The 25,911-nt window shown below is 39.6% G+C and overlaps 1 protein-coding gene across 2 annotated transcripts in view; it reads left to right on the top strand.

Moving 5' to 3' along the window:
* The window catches only part of CA10 (carbonic anhydrase 10), a 206,605-nt gene that overhangs the window by 12,963 nt on the left and 167,731 nt on the right, over positions 1-25,911 (top strand). Inside the window, exon 2 of one of the 2 annotated variants that reach the window (XM_054645049.2) lies at positions 24,805-24,879. The exons of the other annotated variant lie outside the window; for it this stretch is intronic. Coding sequence (XP_054501024.1) covers positions 24,805-24,879 — 75 coding nt within the window. The remainder of the gene's footprint in view (positions 1-24,804; positions 24,880-25,911) is intronic. 2 annotated transcript variants of the gene reach the window in all.

Below are 25,911 nucleotides of genomic sequence, written 5' to 3'. Positions count from 1 at the left end.
CAACCATCTTTGTTTCTGAACCCTGGTGACTTGGCTTATTCTTTTGCCTTCTGGTTATCTCACTTAATAGTATGTCTTGATTAAGGACTGCAAGGCACTTTTACATCTGTTCTTGTCACAAAGCTTTGTAGGATAAAGTAGGCCAAAGATACCTCATCATGCAAACTGTGGACCTCCTGTTATGTATGTCTTTCCCTACAGATTTAATATTGTGTTCAAATAAACCTGGGACTGTGGAAGTAAACCCAAAGCACTTAAATGAATTTCTGGCAAGCTTTCTTGAGGAAGAAAAAATTAATAATACAAGACTGAAATGTATATGACTGGATGAAGGAAATGAAGGTTGTGTCCTATCAGCTATAAGGAAATACTCTATACAAAAAAATTACTTTTTTTGTATAGGCAATGCTTAATGTAAATCAGCATAACTCAAAAAAGCTGTTCTAGTTCATTAACAAAGTAGTGAGCCCAGAGTTTGGATCCTGCAGGTTCAAGTCCTGGGATGGGGCATTTTTCCAGGCATTTTGGTGAGCCTGATATGCTCACTAGCTCTGTTAACCTGAATGTTTATTGCCTGGTTAAATCCAGGTTCAAGACTGACTTAAATATTGTAACTCTTGCAAAATAAATATGTGGTCTGCTCATTTCTGGGAATTTGTTTCTATAGCAGTCATACATAGAAAACCCAATTATTATTGATGGTCCATTTTTCTAAAGCTTCTGCATCTAAAGCTTCTAAAGCATCTCGTGCACTTTTGGTATTCCTGTTTTTTTTCTCAGTTGCTCTTAGAGGCAATATTAACAGATGGCAGGCATTGCTCATTAAATCTGCATCTACACCTCTCCAAGGACTGCAAAAGATGTTGGGAAACAGACTATGTTACTGTAGTGATTGCTTAGAAGCCTGGAACTTACTGTGCTGTTCCTACGCAGTTTTCACTATCAGTGGATTTTGAGCTGTTGCTATAGACTATAAATACATTGGTGAAATGATTCTAACTTAGCCAGGTATGTATATCCATCTCTCTCATTCTTTCTTCTGCATCTGAAATGAATTTCCATTTTCCTGGTGGCCACTAGTAGTAAATCTGCTCTCAAATCAGCCCTTTCTGAAATAGCCGTTTGTAGTGCTTTTTTCATTGGGATATTAACATGTTATTTTAAGCACCTTGTCTAATTGTCTTCAACAATGCAGAAATGTTGAGCCCCTAAATGTGATGAGGTCCATACTGCCACTTAGAACTAAACAATTCTGTGAAAGGGATCATTAAACTCATCATGGACATCTTTTAAAAAAACTCTGTTTTGAGACTCATAAAAGAACAAAAACAAATTCTCACAGATTGAGTAAAATGTCTGTGTTTCTTCCACACTTGCTGTATTTGTGCTTTGGCAGTGTCGTAGTCAACAGCTCTTCCCTTTAACCTAAATGACTTCTTGCTGGACATAAAACCTATATATCTGTAGCCTTTAGTGGCCCACTGCCATTTCCATGTCACCTGAGCTGCTTTTTCTTTGCCTTGAGGTAACTTTCTCTATAATGCTGAGATCTTCTTGCTGTTCTGTCCCCAGATGTGACACTTTGAGGAGGTGAAATACAGAGATGTTCCATTGAGGCTCTCTGACCCTGGATGTGTCTTTGCCAAAGAGGCTCACTCTGCTGTGAGTCAAAAGGGCTTCATGCCAGTGTGGAATTCACCTTCCATACGTTTCTAAATTGAAGGGGAGAGATGCAGAAACCCAACTAGCAGATAAGAATTCTCATTTTGTCTTCTTGATTGCTCTGATTTGGAACTAATGGGATCTGACTGGCAAACCCAAACACATCAATATAACCAGAAACTTAGTGCTCCCTTCTTGTTCCTCTGAAGCTTTTATTTTCTTTAGTAAAGTGCTGGATCAGAAAGGTTAAGTTATCGTTGATTCCATGATTCATGGAGAGTTAGGATTTAGTTCACATTCATTTCATAGTTGACCCATGTTAGGGATAAGGAAGCTCAAATGCATTCAGTGGAAATGAAATCTATCCCTACCATTTTTACAGAAAGAAAGCAACCCTTCTTAGTTTGACCTAGGCACAGCAAGGAGTAAAAATCAAGTAATCTCTCATAGAATTCTGCATTTGTTGTTTATGATTTTTTGTTTTCTAATGTTCTGAAAGCAAAAGCTGAATAAAAAGGTATTTTAAATTAAATACCAGCTTCAATAAAGGCCTACAAAATACTGTTAAGGCAGTCCTAGGATGAAGTTAGCCTGGTTTGTATTAATTTAGTTTGTTTATTTGGAAGATGCTGAAGTGAATCCAATTAAACCAATCTAAATCTCTCCAGTACAATTTCTGGGCATAGACAAGAGGATTGTCTACCTTATATGAACATTTTTTCCTGGCAATTCACAATTTACTCAGGGAGATTTGCAATATGAAGGAGCCATTTAAAGTAGCAACCAGAAAATAAAGAGATTTTTTTAAGTCCCCAGCATCAATAAAATGAAGAGTGGGATAGTGAAGAGTGGAATAAAATGTTCCTTCATATACAGTTAATAGAAATTGTGTCCCTAAGAAGGATTAATACAGAATTAATTGATATTAATTGTTAATTACTGAAATGCCAGTGATGGGGTTTTTGTCAGGAGTGCAGCAGGATTGATCCTATTTCCTAAAGGTGCTATATAGGAAATGTGTCAGTGCTCGATAATTTCAAGTAATAAACATGAGAATTGAAGGTGCTCCACTGAGTAACTAGAATACTTTAGCTATGCTTAGTTCTTCCAGGAGTCTTGCTTCCGATCCCAGTAAAACCAGACAACTGAAGTTGTCACCACTAACTTTACTAACTTTCACTCTACCAAAATTGGACTGTGGGGCAGCAAGTGACTTTCACCTAAGGTATTTCAAAATTTAGTCAGCTTGAAGTGATTGACTTTCATTCCTGAGCATAATTTTCTTCTCACCATTGTCTGTCAATGCTTGCACCCCAACCCTGTATTCTGCATTAAGAGAGAAGAAGGACATGGGGAGATCAGTGAGGGATCCCCATTACTGAGGAACTAAGAGTATTTGGTTGTGGAGGTTGAAGTAGAAGAGTGGAGAAACAGATAGAAGAATGAGGTACAGATTAATAGGGAGAATGCAAGTAATGGAAGATAGCACTGAGATTGGGTGTTCCATATTGTACTTCGCCAGAAACAAATGAGAAAGAGCATTGATGACAGTCCACTTTCCTATTGCTTTTGGTTCTGGTCCTAAATAGTTAGGAATTGAATTGGTAGCTCCCATAGGAACAAGACAGTCTCTTTGTCTGAAGAGTCACAGAGATAGAGGTGTAGAGACCCTGACTGTTCAGTCATCAAATCTTGATCATTTTTTTAAAACCTTTTACTTAGAGCACAGAAGCTCCCAGAATACTTGAAGACAGAATTGTTAATAACTTAAATGCTGAAGTTCTTCACTGTGTTGTTGTTGACCTTTGAAGAGTCTGACTGCTTACTGAGATTATTTCATTAGTATTTGCACATTGATTTCCTGCCAAAAAGTCAATCTGCTTTTCCTTTGCATGGTTTTGTTATTTTGAAGGTCATCAGCTGCGGAATAAAATCTGCTATGTAACAAAGAGCTGACAGAATCAGATGCTTGCCAGTGAAAGCTTTCCCAGGTACAGCTGTGGTGAGGCTGAAATATTGCAAGTGTTTTATGTGGCCTCCTTTTCTTGTGCCTTACCTAACATCCCTGTTCCTGAAGAAAGGCAACAGTTGGTTTTAGTTCCCACTGTCACCAAGAGAATCTTTGGCTTGCTATCTACAGGGTAGAATTTATTTGAACTTGGGACCTTGACTTTGCTTTTGTTCTTTCATCAGCCTCAAAACAGGTTTGTTTTTTTTTTTTAAGATGTCAATGATGAGCTTAATGATCCCTCTCATAGAGTTGTTTAGTTATAAGTGATACTATGGACCTCATGTCATATTTAGGTGCTCAGAATTTGTGCATTGTTGAAGACAATTAGATAAGGAGTTTAAAATGACATGTTAATATCCCCGTGAATAAAGCACTAGAAAAGGCTGTTTCAGAAAGGGCTGATTTCAATTTATTTCATAGGCAGAACAAAAAATGAGGAAGATGGATGTATGTCATCTCTTCTTTTTATTCTCTTTCCATGGTTTCCTCCCCAAAAGGAGAGGAAGGTCAGAATGTCACCTGAAAGATCTGGATGAAGCTATCAACTTCCCATAGGCAGTTCAAGATGTCTGAAATGTGAATGTCCTGTTTCTTGAGCCTACAGGGCTGAGATCAGTTTTATTTATGATAGAAAGAAATTGATGATCCTGTCAAATATTTGGAGCCTAGAGGACGAAGGTATGTTTTATAACTTACCATTAGGCCCTGGGTTCCATCCTTTAGTCTTCTAGCAAGGCCTGCATTCCACAAGGGATGCACTAAAGTAATTCTCATGTTCTGGTCCAGTGAAGTAAACAAACAGCTGCAATCTGCAAATGTTGCAGAATCAGGATGAATTTCAAGGAGAGGCCAGTTAGAAGCATATGAAGGCAGCCTGGCTGGTCTCTCTGGAATAGGGCATGCTTGACTGTGGGTATTCATCTGGTGCCTGACAGGATGGAACTCTCCTCCTAATTGGAGCTTTTGGATGCTACTACAGCCTAAATTATATTCTGCACAGTAAGTCAGCAAAGCTCCACTGATCTTTCTAAATATGCACCTGAGTTGTCCTAGCTAGAGACTGCCTCTTCCTAGAGGTGAGAGCAGTAAGGATTACTGTTCTGTTTTTCCTAGGTTAATGCAGCGAAAGCTCTGGCTTGGAAGATTCCTAAACCTCTACCTGTTACAGCAGGAAGGTCTAAAATGAAGGATCTCTCTTTGCTGCCTATTTTTGTGTTCTGTTTTCCGACGTTTTGCTGCTTACTGGTGCAGTTACCAAACTTGTTTCCACCTGAATCCAGGGTGTGGGGCAAGTGGAGGTGGAGCAGCTTTGAAGAAAAAAAGCTGAAAAAGCCAGTGCTTAGCTCAATACCCATGTACCCTGGTTCTGTCCATGCTCCTCAAATGTCCTTTCATTGCTGTAACTGCCCGTCTAGGGACTCACTTCCCCAGGCACATCCTCTCTCCTACTCCCAGGAGCTCTTAATTAACCCACTCTTACACGAAGCACTTGTGTCTCATCTGGGTTTTTCCCAGGTTGCTTGATCTCATCTGCTGTTGTTCTTTCATATAAATCAGATTCACATTTATTATGGTTGCAAATATTATGCCCACAGATGCGCACCACATCACACGCATGCATAGATTTGCATCTATGAGTGTGATAAAAATGGAGTCAGCATCTGAGGGAAACAGATTTCCTTCGTAAGCTCAAAATAAGTTCCAAAGCCTACGTCTTAACAAATGAAGGGCTTTAGGCTAGATTTTGGGATCTGCTATAACTAGGAATGGCTGGGTGAAGACAGTTGTACTGGGCTGGGCAGATGAGCAGACACCTGCTGTGGAGGAGATTGTGCCCAAGTGAGAAGCTATAGAATGGTGGAAGCAGAAAAAGGGGAGAAAATTAGTTTGAGAAAGTAGTGAGGTGAGGGACAAAGACTGGAAGGACCTAATTTTGTAATCACTTTGGTAGGCACTAAATCAGGCTATTTGGTAAGGGGTTTTCTTTCAAGTTATCTTTAAAAATGAGAGAAGAAGCAAGTGAGGAATTTGTACATCTTCACAACTAAAATTATCTTAACACTTTAGAAATTCCATTGCAAAGGTTGTGTGGGAAAAGACACTAATTGAGAACATTATTGTTTTAATGCAGAGGTTGTGGGATGCAGTGAATAAAGCAAGGGATTGCAGGAAGACGAAAAGATAGTCACAAAGGAATTTAAGGTTTATCTAGAGAATAGAATTTTATCACTGTCTCTGGCAGAAATTGTGTTGCATACTTTGACCAAATTTTTTGACGGTGGTCACTAATTATGTGTTCCTTGTTTCCTCCAAGGCCTGATTTGGAGAAGTGCTGAGTATTTACAGCTGAAACAGGTCAATGGGAGAAATATTTTATACGTATCAAATGACCTGCATGTCTAAATGTTCATTGGGGCTATCAATTGTCTACTAAAAGGTAGAGAATCTTTCTCAGACTCTGGCTTTCATTTGCACATGTGAATAAAAGGGACACCACCTCTTCAGAAACATTCAGGGAATGAAACTGAAACATACTGGGAGTTTGTATTGTGTGCTAAAAATCCATTATACTTGTACCTTGATATGCCAGGAAGTCTGGTTGACGTGGGCTTTCATGGCACTGCCGGTTGGCTTCAGTTAATGAGCCTTTGAGGGTTTTCTTCAGCACTGAGGGTCTCAGCAGTAGCCCTTTCTCTCTAAGCTCAGTCCTAAGTGACGGGGTGAGGGAAAAAATATCAAACAGCCATCTTAAGGAAAGCATAAAACAAAGCCAGTTTTCCCCTCCTTTTACCCAGCTTTTCTACTTCCAGCTACGAGCCTCAGCTGAAGTTCTAACAGATATCTGACCTAGGAACCATAAGGTTCCTCCTAATTGTTGGGTGCAGATCGGGATTCAGATCATGTTCTGTTGAAGTCATTGCGGATTTGACCAGATGCAGTAGAGGAGAAAGAAGATCAAACCCTTAACAAGACAGCTTTTGTGTCTGCTCAGCAGAGATATCACAGCCTTGTAAGGAGAGTGGTCTTCTTGTTCACTGTGGTTTAGAATAAAGGTTGGGAATCTTTTCCATCATGAAGTCCAGACAGGTCTTTTTGATACCTTTTTTAGAGGAAAGAACAAACACTAAAATTCATCTCATTTTTGTAATGTTACTGTAGGATACTGTTAATGTGACTGTGGACCTTATGTAACTTAGGGGCTTCATCCAGCCCCTAAAGTGCTGATTAATTTGTGTACTGAGGATCACAGACCATCCAGCTCTACTAATGCATGGAAAAGTATTAACAAATTTCTATATTAACCTTTTATAAAAGGATACCAGCATGTGTAGGACGTAAGTAAAACATGTCCTGTTCTCATGCATTAGGAATGACTGTGGTTCTTACTTCAAAGCCTGGAGAAGTATAAGCTATTAAAGTAGTACTTTCTACTTTTACAATACATTTTAGTCTAATATCTCAAAATATTTTCTACCACTCATTATATAGAAATAAAGAGATGCTGCTGCTCAGGGTGTACAAACCTCTTGGTAGGTCAGAGACAGCTGACTCACAGTTCACTGCCAAATCAGAATGGTCATGCTTTTTACTGAATTTCACAGAGATAATTGCCTAGACAAACTATGAAGTAATGAAAAAACTCACAGGTCCAAATCTTGTATTATTCTTAAGACAGACTTATGTGAGGCAGGGCAGCTTGGAGCTAGTTGATACTCAAAATAGGGTAAATTATGCCAGTTTTTATTACACTACATAAACTCAATACAGATGTCTCTGTTGAAATTTTAAGTGGCTTCTGACCTCATTTATGCTGATTTATGGTTGAAATTGCTAGTAGTGTCACTACTAGCAGAGTAGTGACACTAACCCTGCTAGTACTGTACCAGTTTCTGTTGACTGACTTCACATGAATTGATTGAGCCTTTCTGGATGTCCCCACAAGACTCTGACTTCATTGAGAAAGAGTGCTAGGAAGAAGGATGATGATGTATATATGATGAATGATACAGAATGCTTCTTTAGGTTGATAATTAACCAAAGGAAATAGGCCATTTTATGTCCCTCATGTCATTTATTACTGTCAACCACATTTCAACACAGCACCAGTGCAGATGATGCCACCCTAAATTCAAGAACGTTGCCAAGTGCAAATGGACAGAAAATGGTGCTATTGTTTAAGCAGGCTTTTGGAGTCTAGGGTTAATTTCTTTTTCTTAGTCTGTTTTTAGCATTTCTTGTCACTTTTTTTACAGCTGAGGTGACTGAAAAGTTGTTCAGTGGAGAGCAGAAAGACTGGCACTTGACATTGGCAGTGGTAGGATTTTAAAATTGTTGTGCTTTTTGAGACAGTTAAAATTTGCTGACCTTCCAGAACACCTTGACATTTACTCAAATTCCAGCAGTTATCTGTGGATTCCCACTGTGTTTAATAACAACAGGATGGGGAATGCCTAACATTTTAATGTGTGCTTAGCCTCTGATCTGTGACATGTCTATGATTGTGTATTGAAAATTCTTTAAAAATGTCTGATGAAAAGTGGTTAGTGACCACTTTTTGATTATCAATTTAATTTCCAAAATGGAATGTCTAATCTTTGGGGCTTTGTTTTATACTCAGTAATGTAGCTTGATGGCCCACAAAACCTTACTTTTTTTTTTTTTCTTTTACTCTTTGATGTAAAATAGCTACTTAAGGAATTAAAGGAAATAATATATTGACATACTTATGTAGTAAAGGTAGAGTTTGCTAAATGCCAGTCAGGCCAGTGTCATTTTACTTATGCCAAATATACCAAAAAGTTGAGCAATTGAATAAGATACCACCCAAAGGAGAAAAATTGTTCTTTTACTGTGAGCTGTTTCTGAGATAGGGGAGAGGGAAGAGTGTAGATCTCCTTTCCACTCAAATCCAATCTACTGTTATCCCTATAAAGACTGTTAGACTAAATATTGCCTTACAACTGCTGGGATAAATATTGAGCATTACTAGATTGCCATTGAAGAAAAGCATCTTTTAAGAAAGCCTGAACTCAAAGTTTATTATTTTGGGGTAGTCTCCTGTTTCTTTGGGAGTAAACAGATACTACTTATTTCATTACTATCTGAGTTTGCTCTTTGCACTGTCCTGACATCTCCCACTCACTCAGGCTTGCTTTCTGAGGGCAGAAAATAATGAGCTAGAGTAAATATCATCACCATTGTGTGAATGTGCCCCTGGCATAGACCTACATCCAACCAGCAGAGCTGGGCAGCAGCAGCTCAAATCCAGTGCCACATTCTTCAGCTCTTCTTCAACCCAGCTGAGGGTTGAGAAAATCACAGTTAAGGAAATTCCTCCTCAGAAAGAAAGATTCTGATGCAGATGGGTCACAAAAATCCTTGTGTTTGTTCTGTACTGGTACTTGGTGCATATTTGAAATCATCAGGAGAATTCCTATCAGTCTGAGTGCTTTGGAATGCCCCGGGTGTAAGCTGCTGTGAGAGCAGCATTTATCAAAGTGTCGTGTTCAGCAGAGTGCTGCGTCAGTCTTGTTAAATCTGATTAATCATCACTTGGACAAGAAAACTGTTGGAGTTAGACTGATTGCTGGCATTACTTAGAGGAGAGTTATAGACTCAAGTTCCTTATGCTGTGCCAATAAGAGGACCATAAAAACACATGAATTGGAGAGCCAGGGAAAGAGAACATGATCTAACTTTGGGAGCTGGAGACACGCACAGAAGGGATTTGGCCAAAAGTCTGACAGAATAGTTTGAAGCAGCTGCAGCTTGGTTAAACTGTTTGTTCTCCAGTGCAATAATGGGGTCGTCCAAGTGACCTGTATTTTACACTGGCTGTACCGTATGACCACAACAACTTCCTGGGGGCTAAAAAAAAACCAACAAAAAAAATACCAAAACCAAAGAAAACCCCACAAACAAAAACAGTCTTATCAACATATTGCTGCACAAAGTTGTGTTGGGGAAAAACAAAGAGATGCCACAGACACAGTACCATAAGGGTTTAAGAAAACACATGATTCCTTTTAGGTACATGACTGGATTAACTCCAGTCGTGTGGAAGGGTGAGGATGACTTTGAGTAACATAAAGTCAGTTGGCATCTTCTGGTACTGTGCTTAGTTTCCTGTGTAGCTGAGGGAAAACCTGGCTTTGCCTCATGCCAGTTGCTGTGAAACTGGCCTGGAATGAAGTTGAAAACTGGGTAAATGACCTTAGTGTGAGATCCTTGCCATTCTGTCATTCAGTTTCTGTCTGAGATTCTGTCTAACAGTCTGAAAATCAAATTTACAGAATCAGTGGTATTGTTTGTTGCATAATTGTATGGTCACCCAGCCAGAGATGGTGGACTTTGCTTGTGTGCAGGATTCATGAGCCCTCACTGGGTTTCCCTGGTGGTCACTGTAGAGTTTCATGAATAGCTCAGCAGGAATTTATGCCAAGGACAGAACCAAGATGAATTAGTTCAATGTCTCCTGACAATTTTAATATCTCTGAGGCTAATGTCAAACTTCCTTATTTTGTGTTGACACAAGCAATATTTCGTTTATTATAGATTAATTTCAGTATTCCAGATATTTATTTAGAAACTGCTAATCTCCTGAGTAGTTTGCATAGCATTCAGGAAGTTATTTCAAGTGGGCTTGAAGATTTCTGAAGCTGGCTGAGATCCTATGCATGAAATTCAGTATATTCTACTTCGAAGATCAACAGACTGGAAGTAACTGGAGTCAGACTTCTCCTGTCAGCATCATTACTGATTTTTGTGTGCCTTTCCACCCTTTCTTTGGCTTTTTCATTTGTACCTCAGAACTTTTCTTTGCCTGTAAATCCAAGGCTTGAGTGGGAAAGGCTGAAAAATGGCGAAGGAGGTGAGTACAAGAGACACTGTGTTTAGGAATTAGATCTGTAGGTACACATATCTCATTGTTTTGTTTTCTCCTCCACAGTGCTCAGCATATGAGGGAGACTCAGCAGGCATTTTTTAATGGATAATCAGGTATGGGCTGGCTGTGTCTCCAGGGTTTGTAGTATGTTATGCAGGCGGCTGCACAGCAATGAATTTGCCAGGGTTATTATTCTGCTTTGTTCATTGAAGCAGTCTCTGATCAGAAGTGAGTACAGTAAGAATCTTAACTGAAAGAAATAAAGCCACTCTGAATTGGACTCAATTCAAGGACATTTCCTTCTATTCTGGTATTTTGAAAGCTGGTGTACTGGCCCTCTAGGAGTTACTGCTGTTAGAGTATATTGTTTTGTGCTGTTGCATTGTGGTTGTGGTTTTTAAGGTTAAAATCTATTTCTGTTAATAGATGGACAACTGTTTAGTATTTTTATAAATTAAATGAGGAAGCCAGGGAGTATTATTGATGGCCAGGCATCAGAAACTTGAACAAGATGGTGTAAACTTGAACAAGGTGTAAAGCTCTCCTCTCTTCAAAGGACATTGAAAACTCCTAGTTATCTCTGCTTTAGATACCCCAGGCTTGAAAGAAAGGAAACGCATACATTTAAAATCTGTGACTGGTATTTCCAGTTCCTTGGTTTTGTCCTCACAAGAAAAAAATTCTTTCCTCTTGCTACTGGAAGAATAAATGATTGCCTGAAACTTTAGTGGATTTTGACTTTGAAGAAAAAGGACCACACAGATGAAAAGAGGGAAAGCTTGGAAACCCCTGATGAAATCTCTGCAGTAGCATAATTCTCCTTACATTTCTTTTGAAATAGATACATTTTTAAAATTCCTACATTTGGTGGCTTCTACATTTTTTTTCTTTTATCTGTATCCAAAGTCTCATATGTCAAAAGACTGGTGGGCAAAGCCATGAGCAATAGGTACTTAAATGAAGGCAGGCTTTTTTTTCTTCCTGGGATTTCTGCATCAGTAATTTAGAAAGCAATTAAAATTCCAGACCAGAAAAATTAAGCAGGCAGGTTCATCACAGCCAGCATGAAACATCTTCCATCTTAACTTCAGAACTAAAATGGAGAGGGAAAAGAAGCAAATCCAAATTACTGCTTTTGAATCATGGCTTAAGTGGTTGGGAAGGATGAATAGGGGACACCCTTGCAAGGATCAGGAAGCCAAGAAATGCAGTTGGGCTCAGAAGGAATTCAAGATGCACTGTTTCTAGTCAGGAATATTGTTAGTTGGGATAGGATAACAGAATAGCTGTATCCAAGTGCCAGAGTAACACTGCTGCCTCAGGAATCAGCCCAGAGAGTGGGAAGGAAATTATTTCTTCCAAGATTAGAGGACAAACACAACTAGATGGATGGTAGAAATACTCTCTGGGCAATAGTCCACAGAACTGCAGGGAACCAGAAATCGTTGGCAGGGAGGTATGGAGAGTGATTTTTCTCTTGGCAAGGTTGGGATCATGACAAAGTAAAAAAAAAAGTATTTTAAAAAAGTTCTTTCACATCTTTACCTGACACGCAGGATAAACAGTGCTTCCAAGCTGGTACAATTCTTAGGAATGTCTTTTGAAAATAGTCCCAAGTATGGGACTATAGAAGCTGTGTGTTTAGGCAGTTGGTATGGATGCCATCAATGTAATATCTAAGCAGTAATTAATGAATTGGAATGTTGACACACAACATGGCTGGCAACTGGGATGAACAAAACATGTTTTCTTATCTGTCTTGCCTTATTCTGGCAGCTGTTCTGACTAGAATGTCTTTTCCTCCTGCTCCTCAGTTCCTCCACTGCAGGTTCAGTTTTTCCATAATGGTTTCCCATCTCTTGTTTTAGAAGTCTAAAAAAAGCTGCTCTTCCCTTTCCTCTGGGTTTGGATAACTTCTAATCCTAACATTATTGTTTGTGTAGGGTAAACAAGTAGAAGTAAAAAGTATGCTCCATTTTATCCATCAAGGTTACTCTTCATTTGGGCTACAGGTTGGTGAGTGGATTGAGGTGTTGATAAGGTTACTTAATTTTCTTCTCTACTTTCCTAACCTTCATGTTGTGTTGTAAATTCAAATTAAGCAAAGTAAGTTACTGCTGGTGGCACACAGTGTTCAAGTTTGTCTTGGGACCAGTTTAATACAAATTGGATTCTGGGCTTACTCTTAATTTTATTAAATTATTTTGGGTTCATTAATGGTGTGGTCGGGAAGCATAATGGCACTTCACAATGCAGCATGGCTTTGGATGATGCAGAGCTAGATTATCTACTGGCTTTTCGAGGACTCTTAAGACTCGTTGCTCTAACTTCCGCCAAACATCTCAGAAGCAAATATCCTTCATTAATCTTTTTTCTTGCCTCCAGTGATAAACACTTATTTTTCACAGTTTTTCCAGGAATGTGAGTGAAGAGAGCATAAAAAATCCCTATATTGTTAATGTGGACCTTGGACTTCTTTTATAACCTATGACATGTCATTGTTTAGTAGCACACAGAAACAGACCTGATGATGTTAACCTTTTGGGACAGTTTAAAAGGAGTTTCATAAGTTCATTGCTATTCCAAGATTCTGCTACACTTGCCATGTATAAACTGCGGTGGTGATGGTGAGGAGCAATTGCAATAAGGCCATACTGTTTCAATTTTCTGTCATAATGCCACTGCCTCAGTGGATCCATAGCTTGGCTTATCATCTTAACACTAGATTGCTTCTTGATGCTAGAAAAGATGTTATTATATGGTGTCCTGTCCCACTGTAAAAGGGGAGTCAAGGAGGATTCTTTTTGATAGATTTCTCGGACAAAAATAAAGCACAAACGCAGCAATATTATATCTAAGAACTGTTTATTGATAAAAAAGGGTATGTTTTCCTACCAAAAGAGGGCCAGAAAAGAGAGCAGAGAGGAGGGAAAAAGAGAGATGGAGAGAGAAACAGAAGACAGGGACAGCATTACTGAAAGAACCCTGGTGCTCTGTCAGCATCAGCTCGGCAGACGGGAGCAGGCGTGCTGGAAGCTGCGGTGAGTCTGCGGGGCTCCCGTGATGGGCTGGGTGCGATTTCCAAACAGCAGCAGGCTGCGTGTCCCTTCCATCGGCGGAGAACAGGCTGCCCTGGCCACAGGCGCACTACTGGAGCAGCTGCAGGCCCCAGGATCATGGGGGCAGCAGCCACAGCCGGGTGCAGGCAGCGGCTGCTCAGTGAGGGGAACAGCGGAGCACCAGGCCGGGGCTGGCACTGGGGCCATGGCTGCTCAGTGAGGGGAACAGCGGAGCACCAGGCCCTGGCTGGCACTGGGGCCATGGCTGCTCTGTCAGGGAACAGCGGAGCACCGGGCCATGGCTGCTCTGTCGGGGAACAGCGGAGCACCAGGCCCTGGCTGGCACTGGGGCCATGGCTGCTCTGTGAGGGGAACAGCGGAGCACCAGGCCGTGGCTGGCACTGGGGCCATGGCTGCTCTGTCAGGAAACAGCGGAGCACCGGGCCCTGGCTGGCACTGGGGCCGTGGCTGCTCTGTCAGGGAACAGTGGAGCACCAGGCCCTGGCTGGCACTGTGGGTTGTGCATGCTGTGGGCAATGTGGGAAGCAGCGGCCACGGCTGGGTGCAGGCAGCGTCTACTCCATTGCAGAAGTAGCAGAGCACAGGGCGTCCGCGGCAAGGAGCTGCATCGTGGAAGTGCCGAAACAGGGCAGGACATGTGGACAGGGAAGACAGCCAGGGAAGAAGCAGGACCTCAGAGAGAAAAAGGCGAGGGTAGGAGGAGGGCCAAGCTAACCATCCAGACAAGCCCCCACTCCCTCCACGGAACACAAAGAAACTGGCTCCCTGCTTGTGTCGCAGTTAACTGGTTTTATTTGCCAAGTCTCCTCCCAAAGCCCTTTTTTCCCAGGCATCTGGGCAATTTTTGCCCCGCTGGCCAGTGGGGGGGTCACTCACAGCCCCATCGTGGAAGTCTCCTCTCCCTGGACTGGCTGCCAGGAGAACCTTCCCCAGGGACAGGGCTAACAGCACATGTACAGTCTTTACAGGAGTCCTTCACCTCATGAGTAGCATATGTTGAGGCATAAATAAAAATCTGATTGGTCCCTCTCATATGGCCAGAAAAACATATTTTTTTTTTTTTACTTGGTGATCTCAGAAAACTCCAGGACATAAAGTTTTAAGTGCTGAGGATTTAGGTTGTCCAGTGAGCTGTGAGATGATCTGGATTAGTGCCCTGTCAGCCCCACGATGACTGAAAATCTGGGACTCTGAATCCAGGTCAGTATAATGAAAATAATTTTGCCTCTTCTTTGCCATTAGCTTTTGAAGGATGGTGTTGTTTGTCACATTGCTTTTGCTTGGGTGCCAGCCAGGAGAAAAGGACTCTGCCTGTCTCAGGCATGGGCATCAGTTTGTGTTGACTCAAGTTGAGTAAAGTTTGTACAAGACCCACAAGCTGCCACTCCTAGTTCTGCTGGGTTCTCAAGGGACATTGAAGGCACCCCTTCCCCTTTCTCAGTTATGTCCCTTGTCAAAACCATGGGAAGTGGTCATAATAATATTGCTTAAGCATTTTGAATTCTCTGTATAATATTAATCTCTTTAAAATGTTTCCATATCGCGTTATGGACTGCAAGTTTCTACATGCTGCAGAATTCCATGGGATTCGAGGCTATGTGTATTTTCTAGGATCAAGCACCTGATACTGATGCCATACCTTTATTTTTGAGGTTAATTGGAAGACCTTGATTTTTTACCCCTTGAGTCTGCCTAAGCAGTAATGAATACTTATTCTGGACACAGTCCTTTCATAGGAAGACTGCTGAAGAAGCAATTTCTCTTTCCTGAAGTGAGAGATTTGGAAAAACAAAAAAAAAATGTGCCTGTGGTAGCTAACAGGACAGTCCCCAATTGTTTGTGCTACTCCTGATGACTAATTTTGTGTTTAGAGAGTGGAGAGAGCAGCTGTGGGCAGAAACCCAATGAGACATTGATACTTGAATGTGCTGCTCAGGAAGGAACTTAATGGTTTCCTTTTAGAGGAAACCCTATTAATTTAGCATTAATAATGCATTGAACTTTAAAGCCTCAAGGATATTGAGGCCATTTCTTTGAAGTTGCTGAGTGTCCCCAAACCATGCTGAAATTGATAATTGGTGGGAGTGGAGGGTGTGCAGTGTGATGGAAAATATGAGCTGCTGGGAAGTTGGTATCGTAAGATACCTTGCTGCTTGTTATTGCATTATTTTATAGAGGTTTTCAGACTTTATATCTAGACATAATTAAACAACTCAAGGGAGAGGAATTAACATAACATAGAATAGGGGATAACATAGAATTGGGGAAACACCAAGACAGCCAAATTGTATTAATGTGGTTTGGGTCCCCTGAAGCCCTGAGTGTGCCATCAGTGACTGAGGTGAAAGGTGGTGAATTCCCCACTCCTTGCAATCAATATTATGTTCCAGTTACTGCTATACAGCTATATTTTTTCCCGCAACATTTCTAACAATACTTCAGCTCTGGAGAAGTTTTGACTCTTGTGCCAGAGAAGGAAGAGAGCAGTACCTCCTTCAAAAGTAATATGAACCCCATAGATATGAATAGGATCTGAGGAAGCACAGACTTGCATCCCTAGTTGGTAGTAATTTCTAGGTAAAACCTTTGGTATTCTTTCACTCAGAGCTGCTCAACTTCCTCAGACAGCAATACAGAAGTTCTCTGTCTCTCAATTGTTCCAGAAGTGAAATTTTGCCAAAGAAAACACAAAACATGTATTATTTTAAAAATTGAAACAAATAACATTGTGTAATGCTTCCTTCCCCCAGAAAGTTCTTGGGGAGGGCAAACACTGTCTTTTACATTATGGGGTCTAACTCCTGAACATGTGTATTAGTCACATTAAAAGGAAAGCAGCTTTTTAGGGGTGTTTGATATTCTCCAAATTGAGTTGGTGGTGAAGAGTTTAATGTCCAGTTGGGAGTTCTTCATGAACATTATTGGGAATCATTCCTGCTTACAGATAAGCTTATTTCAACACATTTGATAATATTAAGAGGTCAGAAGAAGTTGTTAAATAATTTTATTTCTACCCTCCTAAAAAGCCAGCTACAGGGGACCAGTAGGTGCAACAGTTTGGTTTGTTACAGTGTAACACCACATTGTCACTGCTCCCTGCATCCGTATGAGCCTGCCTGTGTGAAATCTAACCTTTTGGCCAAGGTTTATAATTGGAATCTTATCAGAAAACAAAATCATAATAAACAGAAAATAGACAGAATAGTCAAGTCTCTGTGCCAGAGCAGGGTTCCAATTGTAGTGCCTTACTTTTGCCCTCAGATGTGATAAAATCAGGTCTGCTTTTCTTGTGTTGAATATTGCTTGGAATTCACAGCAGCAGTGAGAGCTTTTTCACGTGGGAATGGAGGAAGAAGGATTTATGGAATTGGAAAGTATTAACTTAATGAAAGAGCATTTGTATGTTTTTTGAGCAAAATGTTACCCAAAAAAAAAGGAAAAAGAGAAAAAAAATGGCCTAGCTGATGAAAGCATTTTATTTATTGGTGCCTTTATAATCCTTTGTTTTGTTTCTCCTCTCTCAGCATATGCTGATGCCCACAGTGTTGGCTGTGAGATTCATAAGCAGGCCAGCCTTTCTTGTCCTGTAGCTATTCATCTATAAATGATGCTTTATTTTGTGCCTGAAATGTCTGTTGTTAGGGTCTTTTAATATAAAAAGGCTGCATAAAAACATCTTAAATACAGCTGCAATTATGTACAGACTTGTTTTATACAAACTAAATATTAATTATAGAGGGTCACATCTTTAGCTTATTGGAACTAAGCACTATCTGCTTAGTTCCCCTACTGCCAGGTCCACTTTGTACATGTGTATCATATTTGCTTTAAGAGGCGTTTGTTGGTGTGAGCCAAAAACTGGTACTTGTTATGACTGAAGGTGTTGAAAGTTGTATTTTAGATTGAGCAAGTCTATCTTCCCTCGAAATTTTAGGTAACCTACCCTTGGGTTTAGCAGTCCACAAAATATCCATATAAAATTCAGAAATCAGAACTACTTAAAATAATTACAAAGCAGGTGTTGCATAAGATTGTGGAAATGGAGTTCAGCAAAAACAATAAAAATTTTTCTCACAGCTTTTATTTTTATTTTGTTTTAAACTGCCCTGTCCTTCCTGTTATCTACAGGACTACATTTCTGTGAGGACTCATTATGTTCTGAAACACTGCAGGGAAATTCCTCTTATTTTAATCTCTGCCATTAGGCACAGGCGTCTTGGATTACTCATCAGTGACTGAGTAAGACACCTTGAGTGTGAGGAAGCTGCTCATAATGAACTGTGGAACTCTGATGGAAAATTGAGTAGCATTAAACAGCTAAAGCAATAGGCTTATGCTGGCTGGGAGGGAACCAGGATAAGGTTTCTAAGTGAAGATCACACCAGCATCTAACACCATGTAAATATATCTTCCACTTGCAGTGTTCACCACTGTAATCACAGATTTGAGGATTTCTTTTTCTTGTAGCAGACCCTCTACCATTTTTCTGTGAATTTCCTATCAAAGCATTAGCAATGACTTAATGTTACACTAAGATTATTATGAAACTAATGGCTCATAGTTGCAGCTGGTTTTATTTTTAATAAACTCATAACTATGCAGAGGGGCAACAATGATAAAAATGTTGTCATATACTTACTGCCAGGCCAATACTGTCAGGTTATAAGCAAGGCTTCTATGATGTAAGATGAGATAAACCTGCAGAATAATTAATAGAACAATCAGAAGAGCTCAGATCAATAAAATACAGGTGAAGAAAAATCTTTTCCTAACTGCTGCAAGCCTGATTCTCCCCAGCCTAACATTTTTCATCTGTATGAAATGGCAGTAAAGTGAATGGAGAATTCTGATCTGGCAGGGTTCTACTCGTGGCTCAGGCTCATATGTGAGTGACATAAATGGTTCCATCAGATAAAAGCCTTTCTGTGATTCATGAAAGTATAGAACGTAAATAAGTAATGTAGAATGGCTTTTTTATATCTTGCAAATAAGCATATTTACTGAGGAGTGTTCTGTATTCGCTGCAGCTTTTTATATAATGTCAACATCAGCATTCCAGCAAGATGAAGACTTCTTAGCACTGCAAATGCTGTGCAGGTATTCCAGCATCTGCATCATGATACCTGGTATCCAATACAGTGCTATCAGATAATTTTAAAATCCATTTATTCACCTAGTAAGAGCTTTTCTTTTTTGAAACATGAGGCTACTCACTTTAGCCTCTAAGCTCGAGAGAGTTAACTGCTGACTTTATGGGTCATTGGCACCTTTGCTGTTTGCATTTACTGTGCATTTTTATGATCCTATATGATGCTGTTTCCTTGGAAGCCACTAGGAAACAAGAATGCACAACAACTTGCAGAACTTAACCTGTAATTGTATGCTCCACAATGAGACATACCTACAGTAATCTGACAGAATGAGGGCAACACATGTCATATAAGCTTCAAATAAATATTGTTTCCTCTGCAGCAGCTTTATTGAAAGAGATCTGACATAATGGTGTTGTATCAGAAAAGCTACTAATCTCAGATACCAGAGATTTCAGTGCTAGAGGAGGGAACACTGCACAAATGGAGGTCATTCAGTATCCTCAAGCACTTGGACAACTTTCTCATTTTGGACTGTTCCTGCTAATGGCAGAATGCAGTGCTGCTGCTAAAAATGGTTGCGGAGCTCCTTGCAGGTGTCTGTTCAGAGGGGCTTATATATTTTCATATCTTGCAAAACCAACAGTGTTTCTACGAAGCAAAAGCCGTACTCTGGGTTTTAATGGTAAAAGCAGGAGCCTTGGAGGTATCACAATGTCGGGGTTTTTTTGTTTTTTAAGATATTTAACCCTCTTCAGAAATACAGGATTGCTTTCTAGACCCTTCTCCCCCTGCCAACAAGGAGCTGCTGCCATGGAGGAGCTGCAGTGTTCTGGTAGGACCCACAGCAGTGTCAGAGGCGACACAGAGAGACCATGTGTCTCTTTATGTGGTCCTTGGGTGGAAGAATTGCAGGAAGAGGTACAGTAGTTTAACTGAAATCAGAAGGATGCTGAGAGAATTTTGCTATTTTCATGTGTCACGAGATAGCACATAGGAAGAATCCATTTCCTTGGCAACAATCGTTGAGCCATAAGGTTGAACCTGTTTACTCAGGCACAGAGCCATTCTGTCAGATGGGTATTAATACTCCAATTGCAGAGAGCCTGTGTTGTATGTGCATCAGGTGTGTGTCCCAGATAGCATTCTCAGCAAGGATGGTCCATATGGCTGTTCATTCTAATTTTATATTCCCTTGTACCATTACTAATCCAGGTATGGGTCTGATTATGTGTCAAAAATAGGGAACAGCTTTTTCCCCCTTTGGTAAGTCCTCTTGCCCACTTGCATAAGACAGATTGGAGTGATGGTTTTGGAGAAGTTTCCAGAAGACAGACTTTTCTCCCTGGCCTTACCAGACTTCTTCCTTCTTCATTCAGAGAAATTAGAGCTTTATAAATTTTTTCCCTTTTTAAGTCAAGTCCCTGTGGGCTCCATGCAAGTAAATCTTTGGCACCAAGCTGGATTTCACATGCACTGCAGAGTGGAAATCTGTGTTCAGTCACTCTCTGCATTACTTTGCAGGATATTTTGCCTGGACTGCTATAAAATGTTGAGGTTTCAGAGTTCAGGAAAGAGCACAGCACTGGAGATTGTCACCCTAACTGCCCCCTCACAACCCCACCTGCCTTGCCTCTTGGTTTCCTCAGCGGACTCAGTTCTCTGTACATCAGCAGTGCTGCTAGCATTGCTCTTGCTCTACTTTAGATAAAGCTAGGGTACAACATCTTAGTTTAGTATCGTATTTCCTGTGTTTCATTTTCATGTGAATTGAAGACATAAGGATCTGATATCTGAGGAATGTGTGGAGTGATGCCAGGTCATGCTCTTCTCTGATAGCTGAAGCAACTGCACTGGCAGCCAAATATTTAGTACAGAGCTTTGATAATCTAGTTTCTTGCTCATTTCATGCAGCCTGTTCCATACTAATGAAGCAGATATGAAAAAATGTCAAAAAACTATTTTTTCCTGCTATTCCTTTTGGAATTAGCTATTGTAAGTATTGGGGTAACCCCACTGAAGCAGAACTGCAGAGCCAGCATATTTCGATTTTGGTTTAATATAAACTCCAAATAATGGATTATATTTCTCTTCTGGACCTTGCACGTATCATTCAGATTGCCCCAGAGTGGGAACAAACAATATATTTTTCAGTTGTATACATTTTGGTGAATGCTGATATTAGGCAGCTGCATCTGAAAATACCCATCCTACCCAAATTCTTAGCTTGCTTTTACCTCTCTCTCTCTACATATATATGATTTTTTCAGCTACTTCTAAAATGCATATGCCTCTTCCTGGCTGAAATGATTTGAGCTGTGTGTATGACTACAAGGTGCACTTTAATGCAGTGTAATTTCCTGGGAAATTTTAAGTAGAAGAATTAGGGCTCTCTCTACTTTGTTGGGACTCTTTAGTATCCTCTCCTACTGCCATTTTGGAATCTTTAAGAACTTCTCCTCCTGAGGACATGAAAGCAAGTGTTGAGATAAAAAAAAAATTGCAGTTCAGACTGGATAGTAACAATTTTCTGCTCATATATTTTGATTGTGGGTTGGGATTTGCCATTTTGCAAATGTTTGTACAGTGCGGTCTAGCACAACTAAGCCATGCACAGTTGGAGTTCTCCAGGCAATGTTATAAAAACTAAAATATGAGGAAAATTTCATCTGCAGACTGTAAACAGTGCACAGTGGAACAGTCCTTTCAGTGTAACCTATCACTACTCAGTTAATGGGACAACATCTATTCTGCAAGGAGAAATCTGTGTCCACATGTACCCCAACCCACTGGCATGGCTGGATTTTGGTAAGGCAGCATATTGGTCCTTCTGTCAGTACGTTTCATTAAAGTACATTTAATTGACAAGTTTTACTTTTGTTTCTGCAATATGCAGTCAGTTAAATCATAAATACTATTTTGTAACTTGATAGAACAGTATTTAATGGTCTTTATCTTGTATCCCTTTTAGGCTGAATTTCACATTCTCTTCATAATTTTTAATGACAGCAACAATTTTTATTACACTGCTGGAACTTTTCCCAGGGTAGTTGTGTTTTTCCTAAATAATATGTGATTTAGAATTGAAACTGCAGCAAAAAGCTGTTAAATCCAGTATCTTCTGTAACTGCAAATGTATGTAAAAAAAAAAATTTGGCCCTAGTGAAAGAGATTGAAAGTGTATTAAAAAGAAGACAATCCCAAAATCTAAGTCAAATGGTGCACAAGGTAACAGAGCTTTCTGTAGCTCAGGGAGAGTTGCTCTAAGTAGGAATGTACCAAGCATACCACAGGTGAAGGCAGAACATATTGGTATATCAGCTCTTCACTCTTATGGAGATCAGCTGAACGTTTGTCTTGCTGCGTGTCTGTGTGCCCTTTGAAAATGCTTCCAATTAATAGTGACTTTACATTTTGACCACAAAATTTGCTCAAATTCCAATTTAAAGACAAAGAGAAGTGATGACAAAGAACAGCAAACATGAGCAATCAAGACCTTTCTGCTCTTGATTTTTCAGGACTTTGGAGAAATAATTTAGGCAACAAGTCTTATCAGGGGCAAACCTCATACAAAGCTTAGGCTTTTTGTTGCTACAACCTTCAGAATACTGATCGGAGAAGCCTTTTCTTGTGTTCCTCCATTGGGCTCCCAGATGCTCTCACACTGAAAGAGCTGCATGTCAGAGACATCAGTCACAAGCAAGTTTTTGGCAAGTTACCTGGGTGGCTGAAGAGGGGGAACAGGCGTGGGTGCTCCAGAATTTGTCAGTTGAAATACATGAGAAAATCTTTTGCCAAAAAATAGCTCACAAAATGTATAGAGCAAAATTGAGTGTTAATGCTGGTGCTGGCTAGCTTTGCTAACTTCTTGCAGTGCAGATTTGCCTGTGGAACAACCAAAACCAAATGTTTAGGTGACCTTAGCCAAGGCAGCAGGTTTGGACACCATATGCCTGTCCAGTCCAAACTCAGAAAAGCCTTTTTCAACCTATTTGGTGTGCCAGTGAAAGATTGGCCGATATCTATATATTATGATCTCTTGACAAAAAGCAACTTAATATTAAATCAGGTGAGGTTGTCAAAGGGAGCAATCCTGTAGCTGGTTGGGACATTTGGACCAAAGAACTTCATAAAGCACCTTCTGAACCCCAAGAATTGGAGATTCTTGGTTCCTTAACAATGGATTTCTCTCTTACATTTTCAGATGGCAATTGGCGAGAGAATGATCCTCTGAAATACAATGTCACTCCCAATTACCCTACTTACAGAAACTCAAGTTTTTGGTGTAATTACTCAGATAGTTGGAGTGGACTTTCTGGGGTTGACCAATATCCATGACAGTTATGAAAAGGATATTCGTTCATTTGTGAAGATAGGGCTTGAAAAGATATTCCATCATGCCTTGAAGGTAGTCCATGTAGTATTGGACAACTTACTGTACTAGCAGCTAGTGCTAAGACAGTCATTAAGAAAAAACATAAAGGAAAAAGATTTGTCCATCAATACTAAGAAAATTGCAACAGTGATTTTAGGCCCTGGAAAGCTGCGAAAAGAGTTTCAGCAGGTTTACTTCTACCCCAACTTGCTTCTGCCATGGCATTGAAACAGTTAGATCCAGTTAGATGTTGGCTGAGTAAACAAACCAATGCCACATCCATTGCAGTCAGTGATATGCTGACAGACATCAGCAGTGTTAGATATGCTACCCTTCAAAATAGAGCAGCAATTGGTTTTCTTTTACTGGCACATGGACATGGTTGTGAGGAATTGAAGGATTGTGTTGTATGAATACGTCTGACCATTCTGAATCCATCCACAAAAGCATACAAAAGCTGAAAGATCTAACAGCTCAAATGAAAGAAGATGGTGAATCATGGTTAGATGATTTGTTCAAAGGACAGGGCTTTACACCTTAGTTAAGGGAACTTTATAAAATAGGTTTGTATATGTTAGTAGTTTTAAGTGGTGGTACTAGTAGTAGTACCTTAATATGCTTTGGTGTGTGCGACAAATGATGGACAAAAATATCAAAGTTTTTATTGTATAAAAGAGAGATCTAGGAAATAAAATCACAGAAAGTTCTCAAGATCTTACAGAGATGGTAGATACAATTATAGACATATATGAAGGCTTTGAATTAAGACCTTGGAATGGACGAGACTTATTAGAACTATAAATAGTAGCTACTATCAGATTTAACTTATATCCTTTGAATAGAGCAGATCTTTTATAGCATTAAAATTGCTGTGGTGTAAAATAGTAATGCTTAAAGCAAGTAAGGGAGGTGCCTGAAACAAACAGAAATATGTATTGTAGTAGAGCTTTGTAGAGCAAGGTAGTTAATAAGAAACAAAGTTGAGTTTATTTGTGGCTGTACCAAGAGGGGGAAATATGGGGGAATAGTAAAGGTAAAAAGATTTCCAAAACACTGTAAAAGCAGGCCTTAGAAAAAGAAAGAACAGAAAACTTGGAACTAGCTGCAGCTGCAAAGTCTGAATGTAGAGAAAGTTACAATAGTAAGCAAGGACATGAAACAATAGCTTGAGTTTTAGGCTTGGCTAAGATAGACCTTAGACTCTAGAAAAATATGCTTAGCAAAATAGTTGAATGTTTTAAGCTTAATAATGAAGTATTGTGTATTGTTATTAGAGAGCATACAAGCAAGCATTGTGTGAAGCAGGTGTATGTGTACTTTTAGTGATTGCCTAGAACAATTGTAAGCTTTAGCAATATGCTGTTGGCTATAAAGTTTTTTAAATGCTCTGCAACAAATAAATCTTTGGCTGCTGCTGGCAAGGTGTGAGCTATTGCCATCTTTCTATTGTCTCAACCGTGTAATAAGGTTGATGCTGCAATTCTTCCAAAGCAGAGTATATTTTACTGTGTGATGAACAGGGACAAAGTTCTCCAAGATACATATGCATAGTAGGATTCTATAGATTGAATAAAGATCACCTAGGAATTTGAGTGACTCTTCTGTAGAGGATAGTACCCTGTTTCAAATTCTTAAAATTTAGCTAATTAAGTCCTATGTTTTGCCCTAATTTTATAGTTTCTTTGATTATTTCTTTCTAGCTCAACAAAGTTCACCAAAAATCCATGAAGGCTGGTGGGCTTATAAGGAGGTGGTCCAGGGAAGCTTTGTTCCTGGTAAGTGGAATTTTAAAATTTCAGATTTACTTAAAAGTTTTTTTCACTGGAATTAATATGGTTGGGTTTGGATAAGATATTTTGGGTTGATTTGTTTTCATTGCAAAGATTTTTAGTTGACAAGTACTCAACATCACATTATTGTGAAGTGCAGAAAGGTTTCTGTTAATCCATCATCCAAAGACTGTGGCTGTTTTTAAGGGAAGAAATCACTTTGATGACATTCCTGGTTTCTCTCAGTAAAACCAACGTGATGCTGCTTTGTGAGTGTATGTGTCCTGAATGTAGAAAAAGGAAAGGAACTGAAAAGTATTACTGTTAACTGAAATAATTTATCTGTTGCAGCACTTCTAGGTAACAGCATTTCTACAATTTTAGATTAGATTTTAGAGTAGATTAGGACAAGAACCCACTACATGCAATTGTCACTGATTTTTGTTTAGTGAACAAATTATGAATCAAAAAAATTAAATAACTAGGCTTCATTGAGATTTAGTAAATGATAAATAATCAAATGTCAGCTAAATAGATTCTGTGCAGCATCTTTTCAGTGTGATTGAGATTAACATGCATTAATTGATGTGTATTAGCTATATCTTATAAGGTAAAGTAGTGCTTCAAGTTTTATCATGAATGCATCGAGAAAACTGCTACGTGATCCTTATTTTCTCTTAATAGTAGAAAATATTGTTTGGCTGTTGTGTGAGTGTTGCAATATGACATGAAATGAACGACACACACATTGAGATGTCTAAGGTAAAAAAAGGGCTGTTTATTTCTGAACTCCGATATTTATAGAATTTTAAAAATGGACTATGGATTGGAGGATGAAATTGCTACTTCTTTAACCACACTGGTTAAACTAACAGTCCATCAATTTTCTCCTCTTCTAGAAAGGAATGCAAAACAATCATGATTTACATGAAAAGTGCATGAGAAACTCCATTACAAAAATGAAAACATTGGAAGGTTAGAAGAACTTACAAGAACAGGGCTACATGTGAGCTATTCCTGAGGATCTGTAGATTTGAC

This window comes from Agelaius phoeniceus, chromosome 19 (assembly GCF_051311805.1).
Source record: "Agelaius phoeniceus isolate bAgePho1 chromosome 19, bAgePho1.hap1, whole genome shotgun sequence".
NCBI classification, from domain to species: Eukaryota; Metazoa; Chordata; class Aves; order Passeriformes; family Icteridae; genus Agelaius; species Agelaius phoeniceus.
Note: the sequence above shows the minus strand (reverse complement) of the source record. Positions and strands in the feature narration are given on the sequence as shown.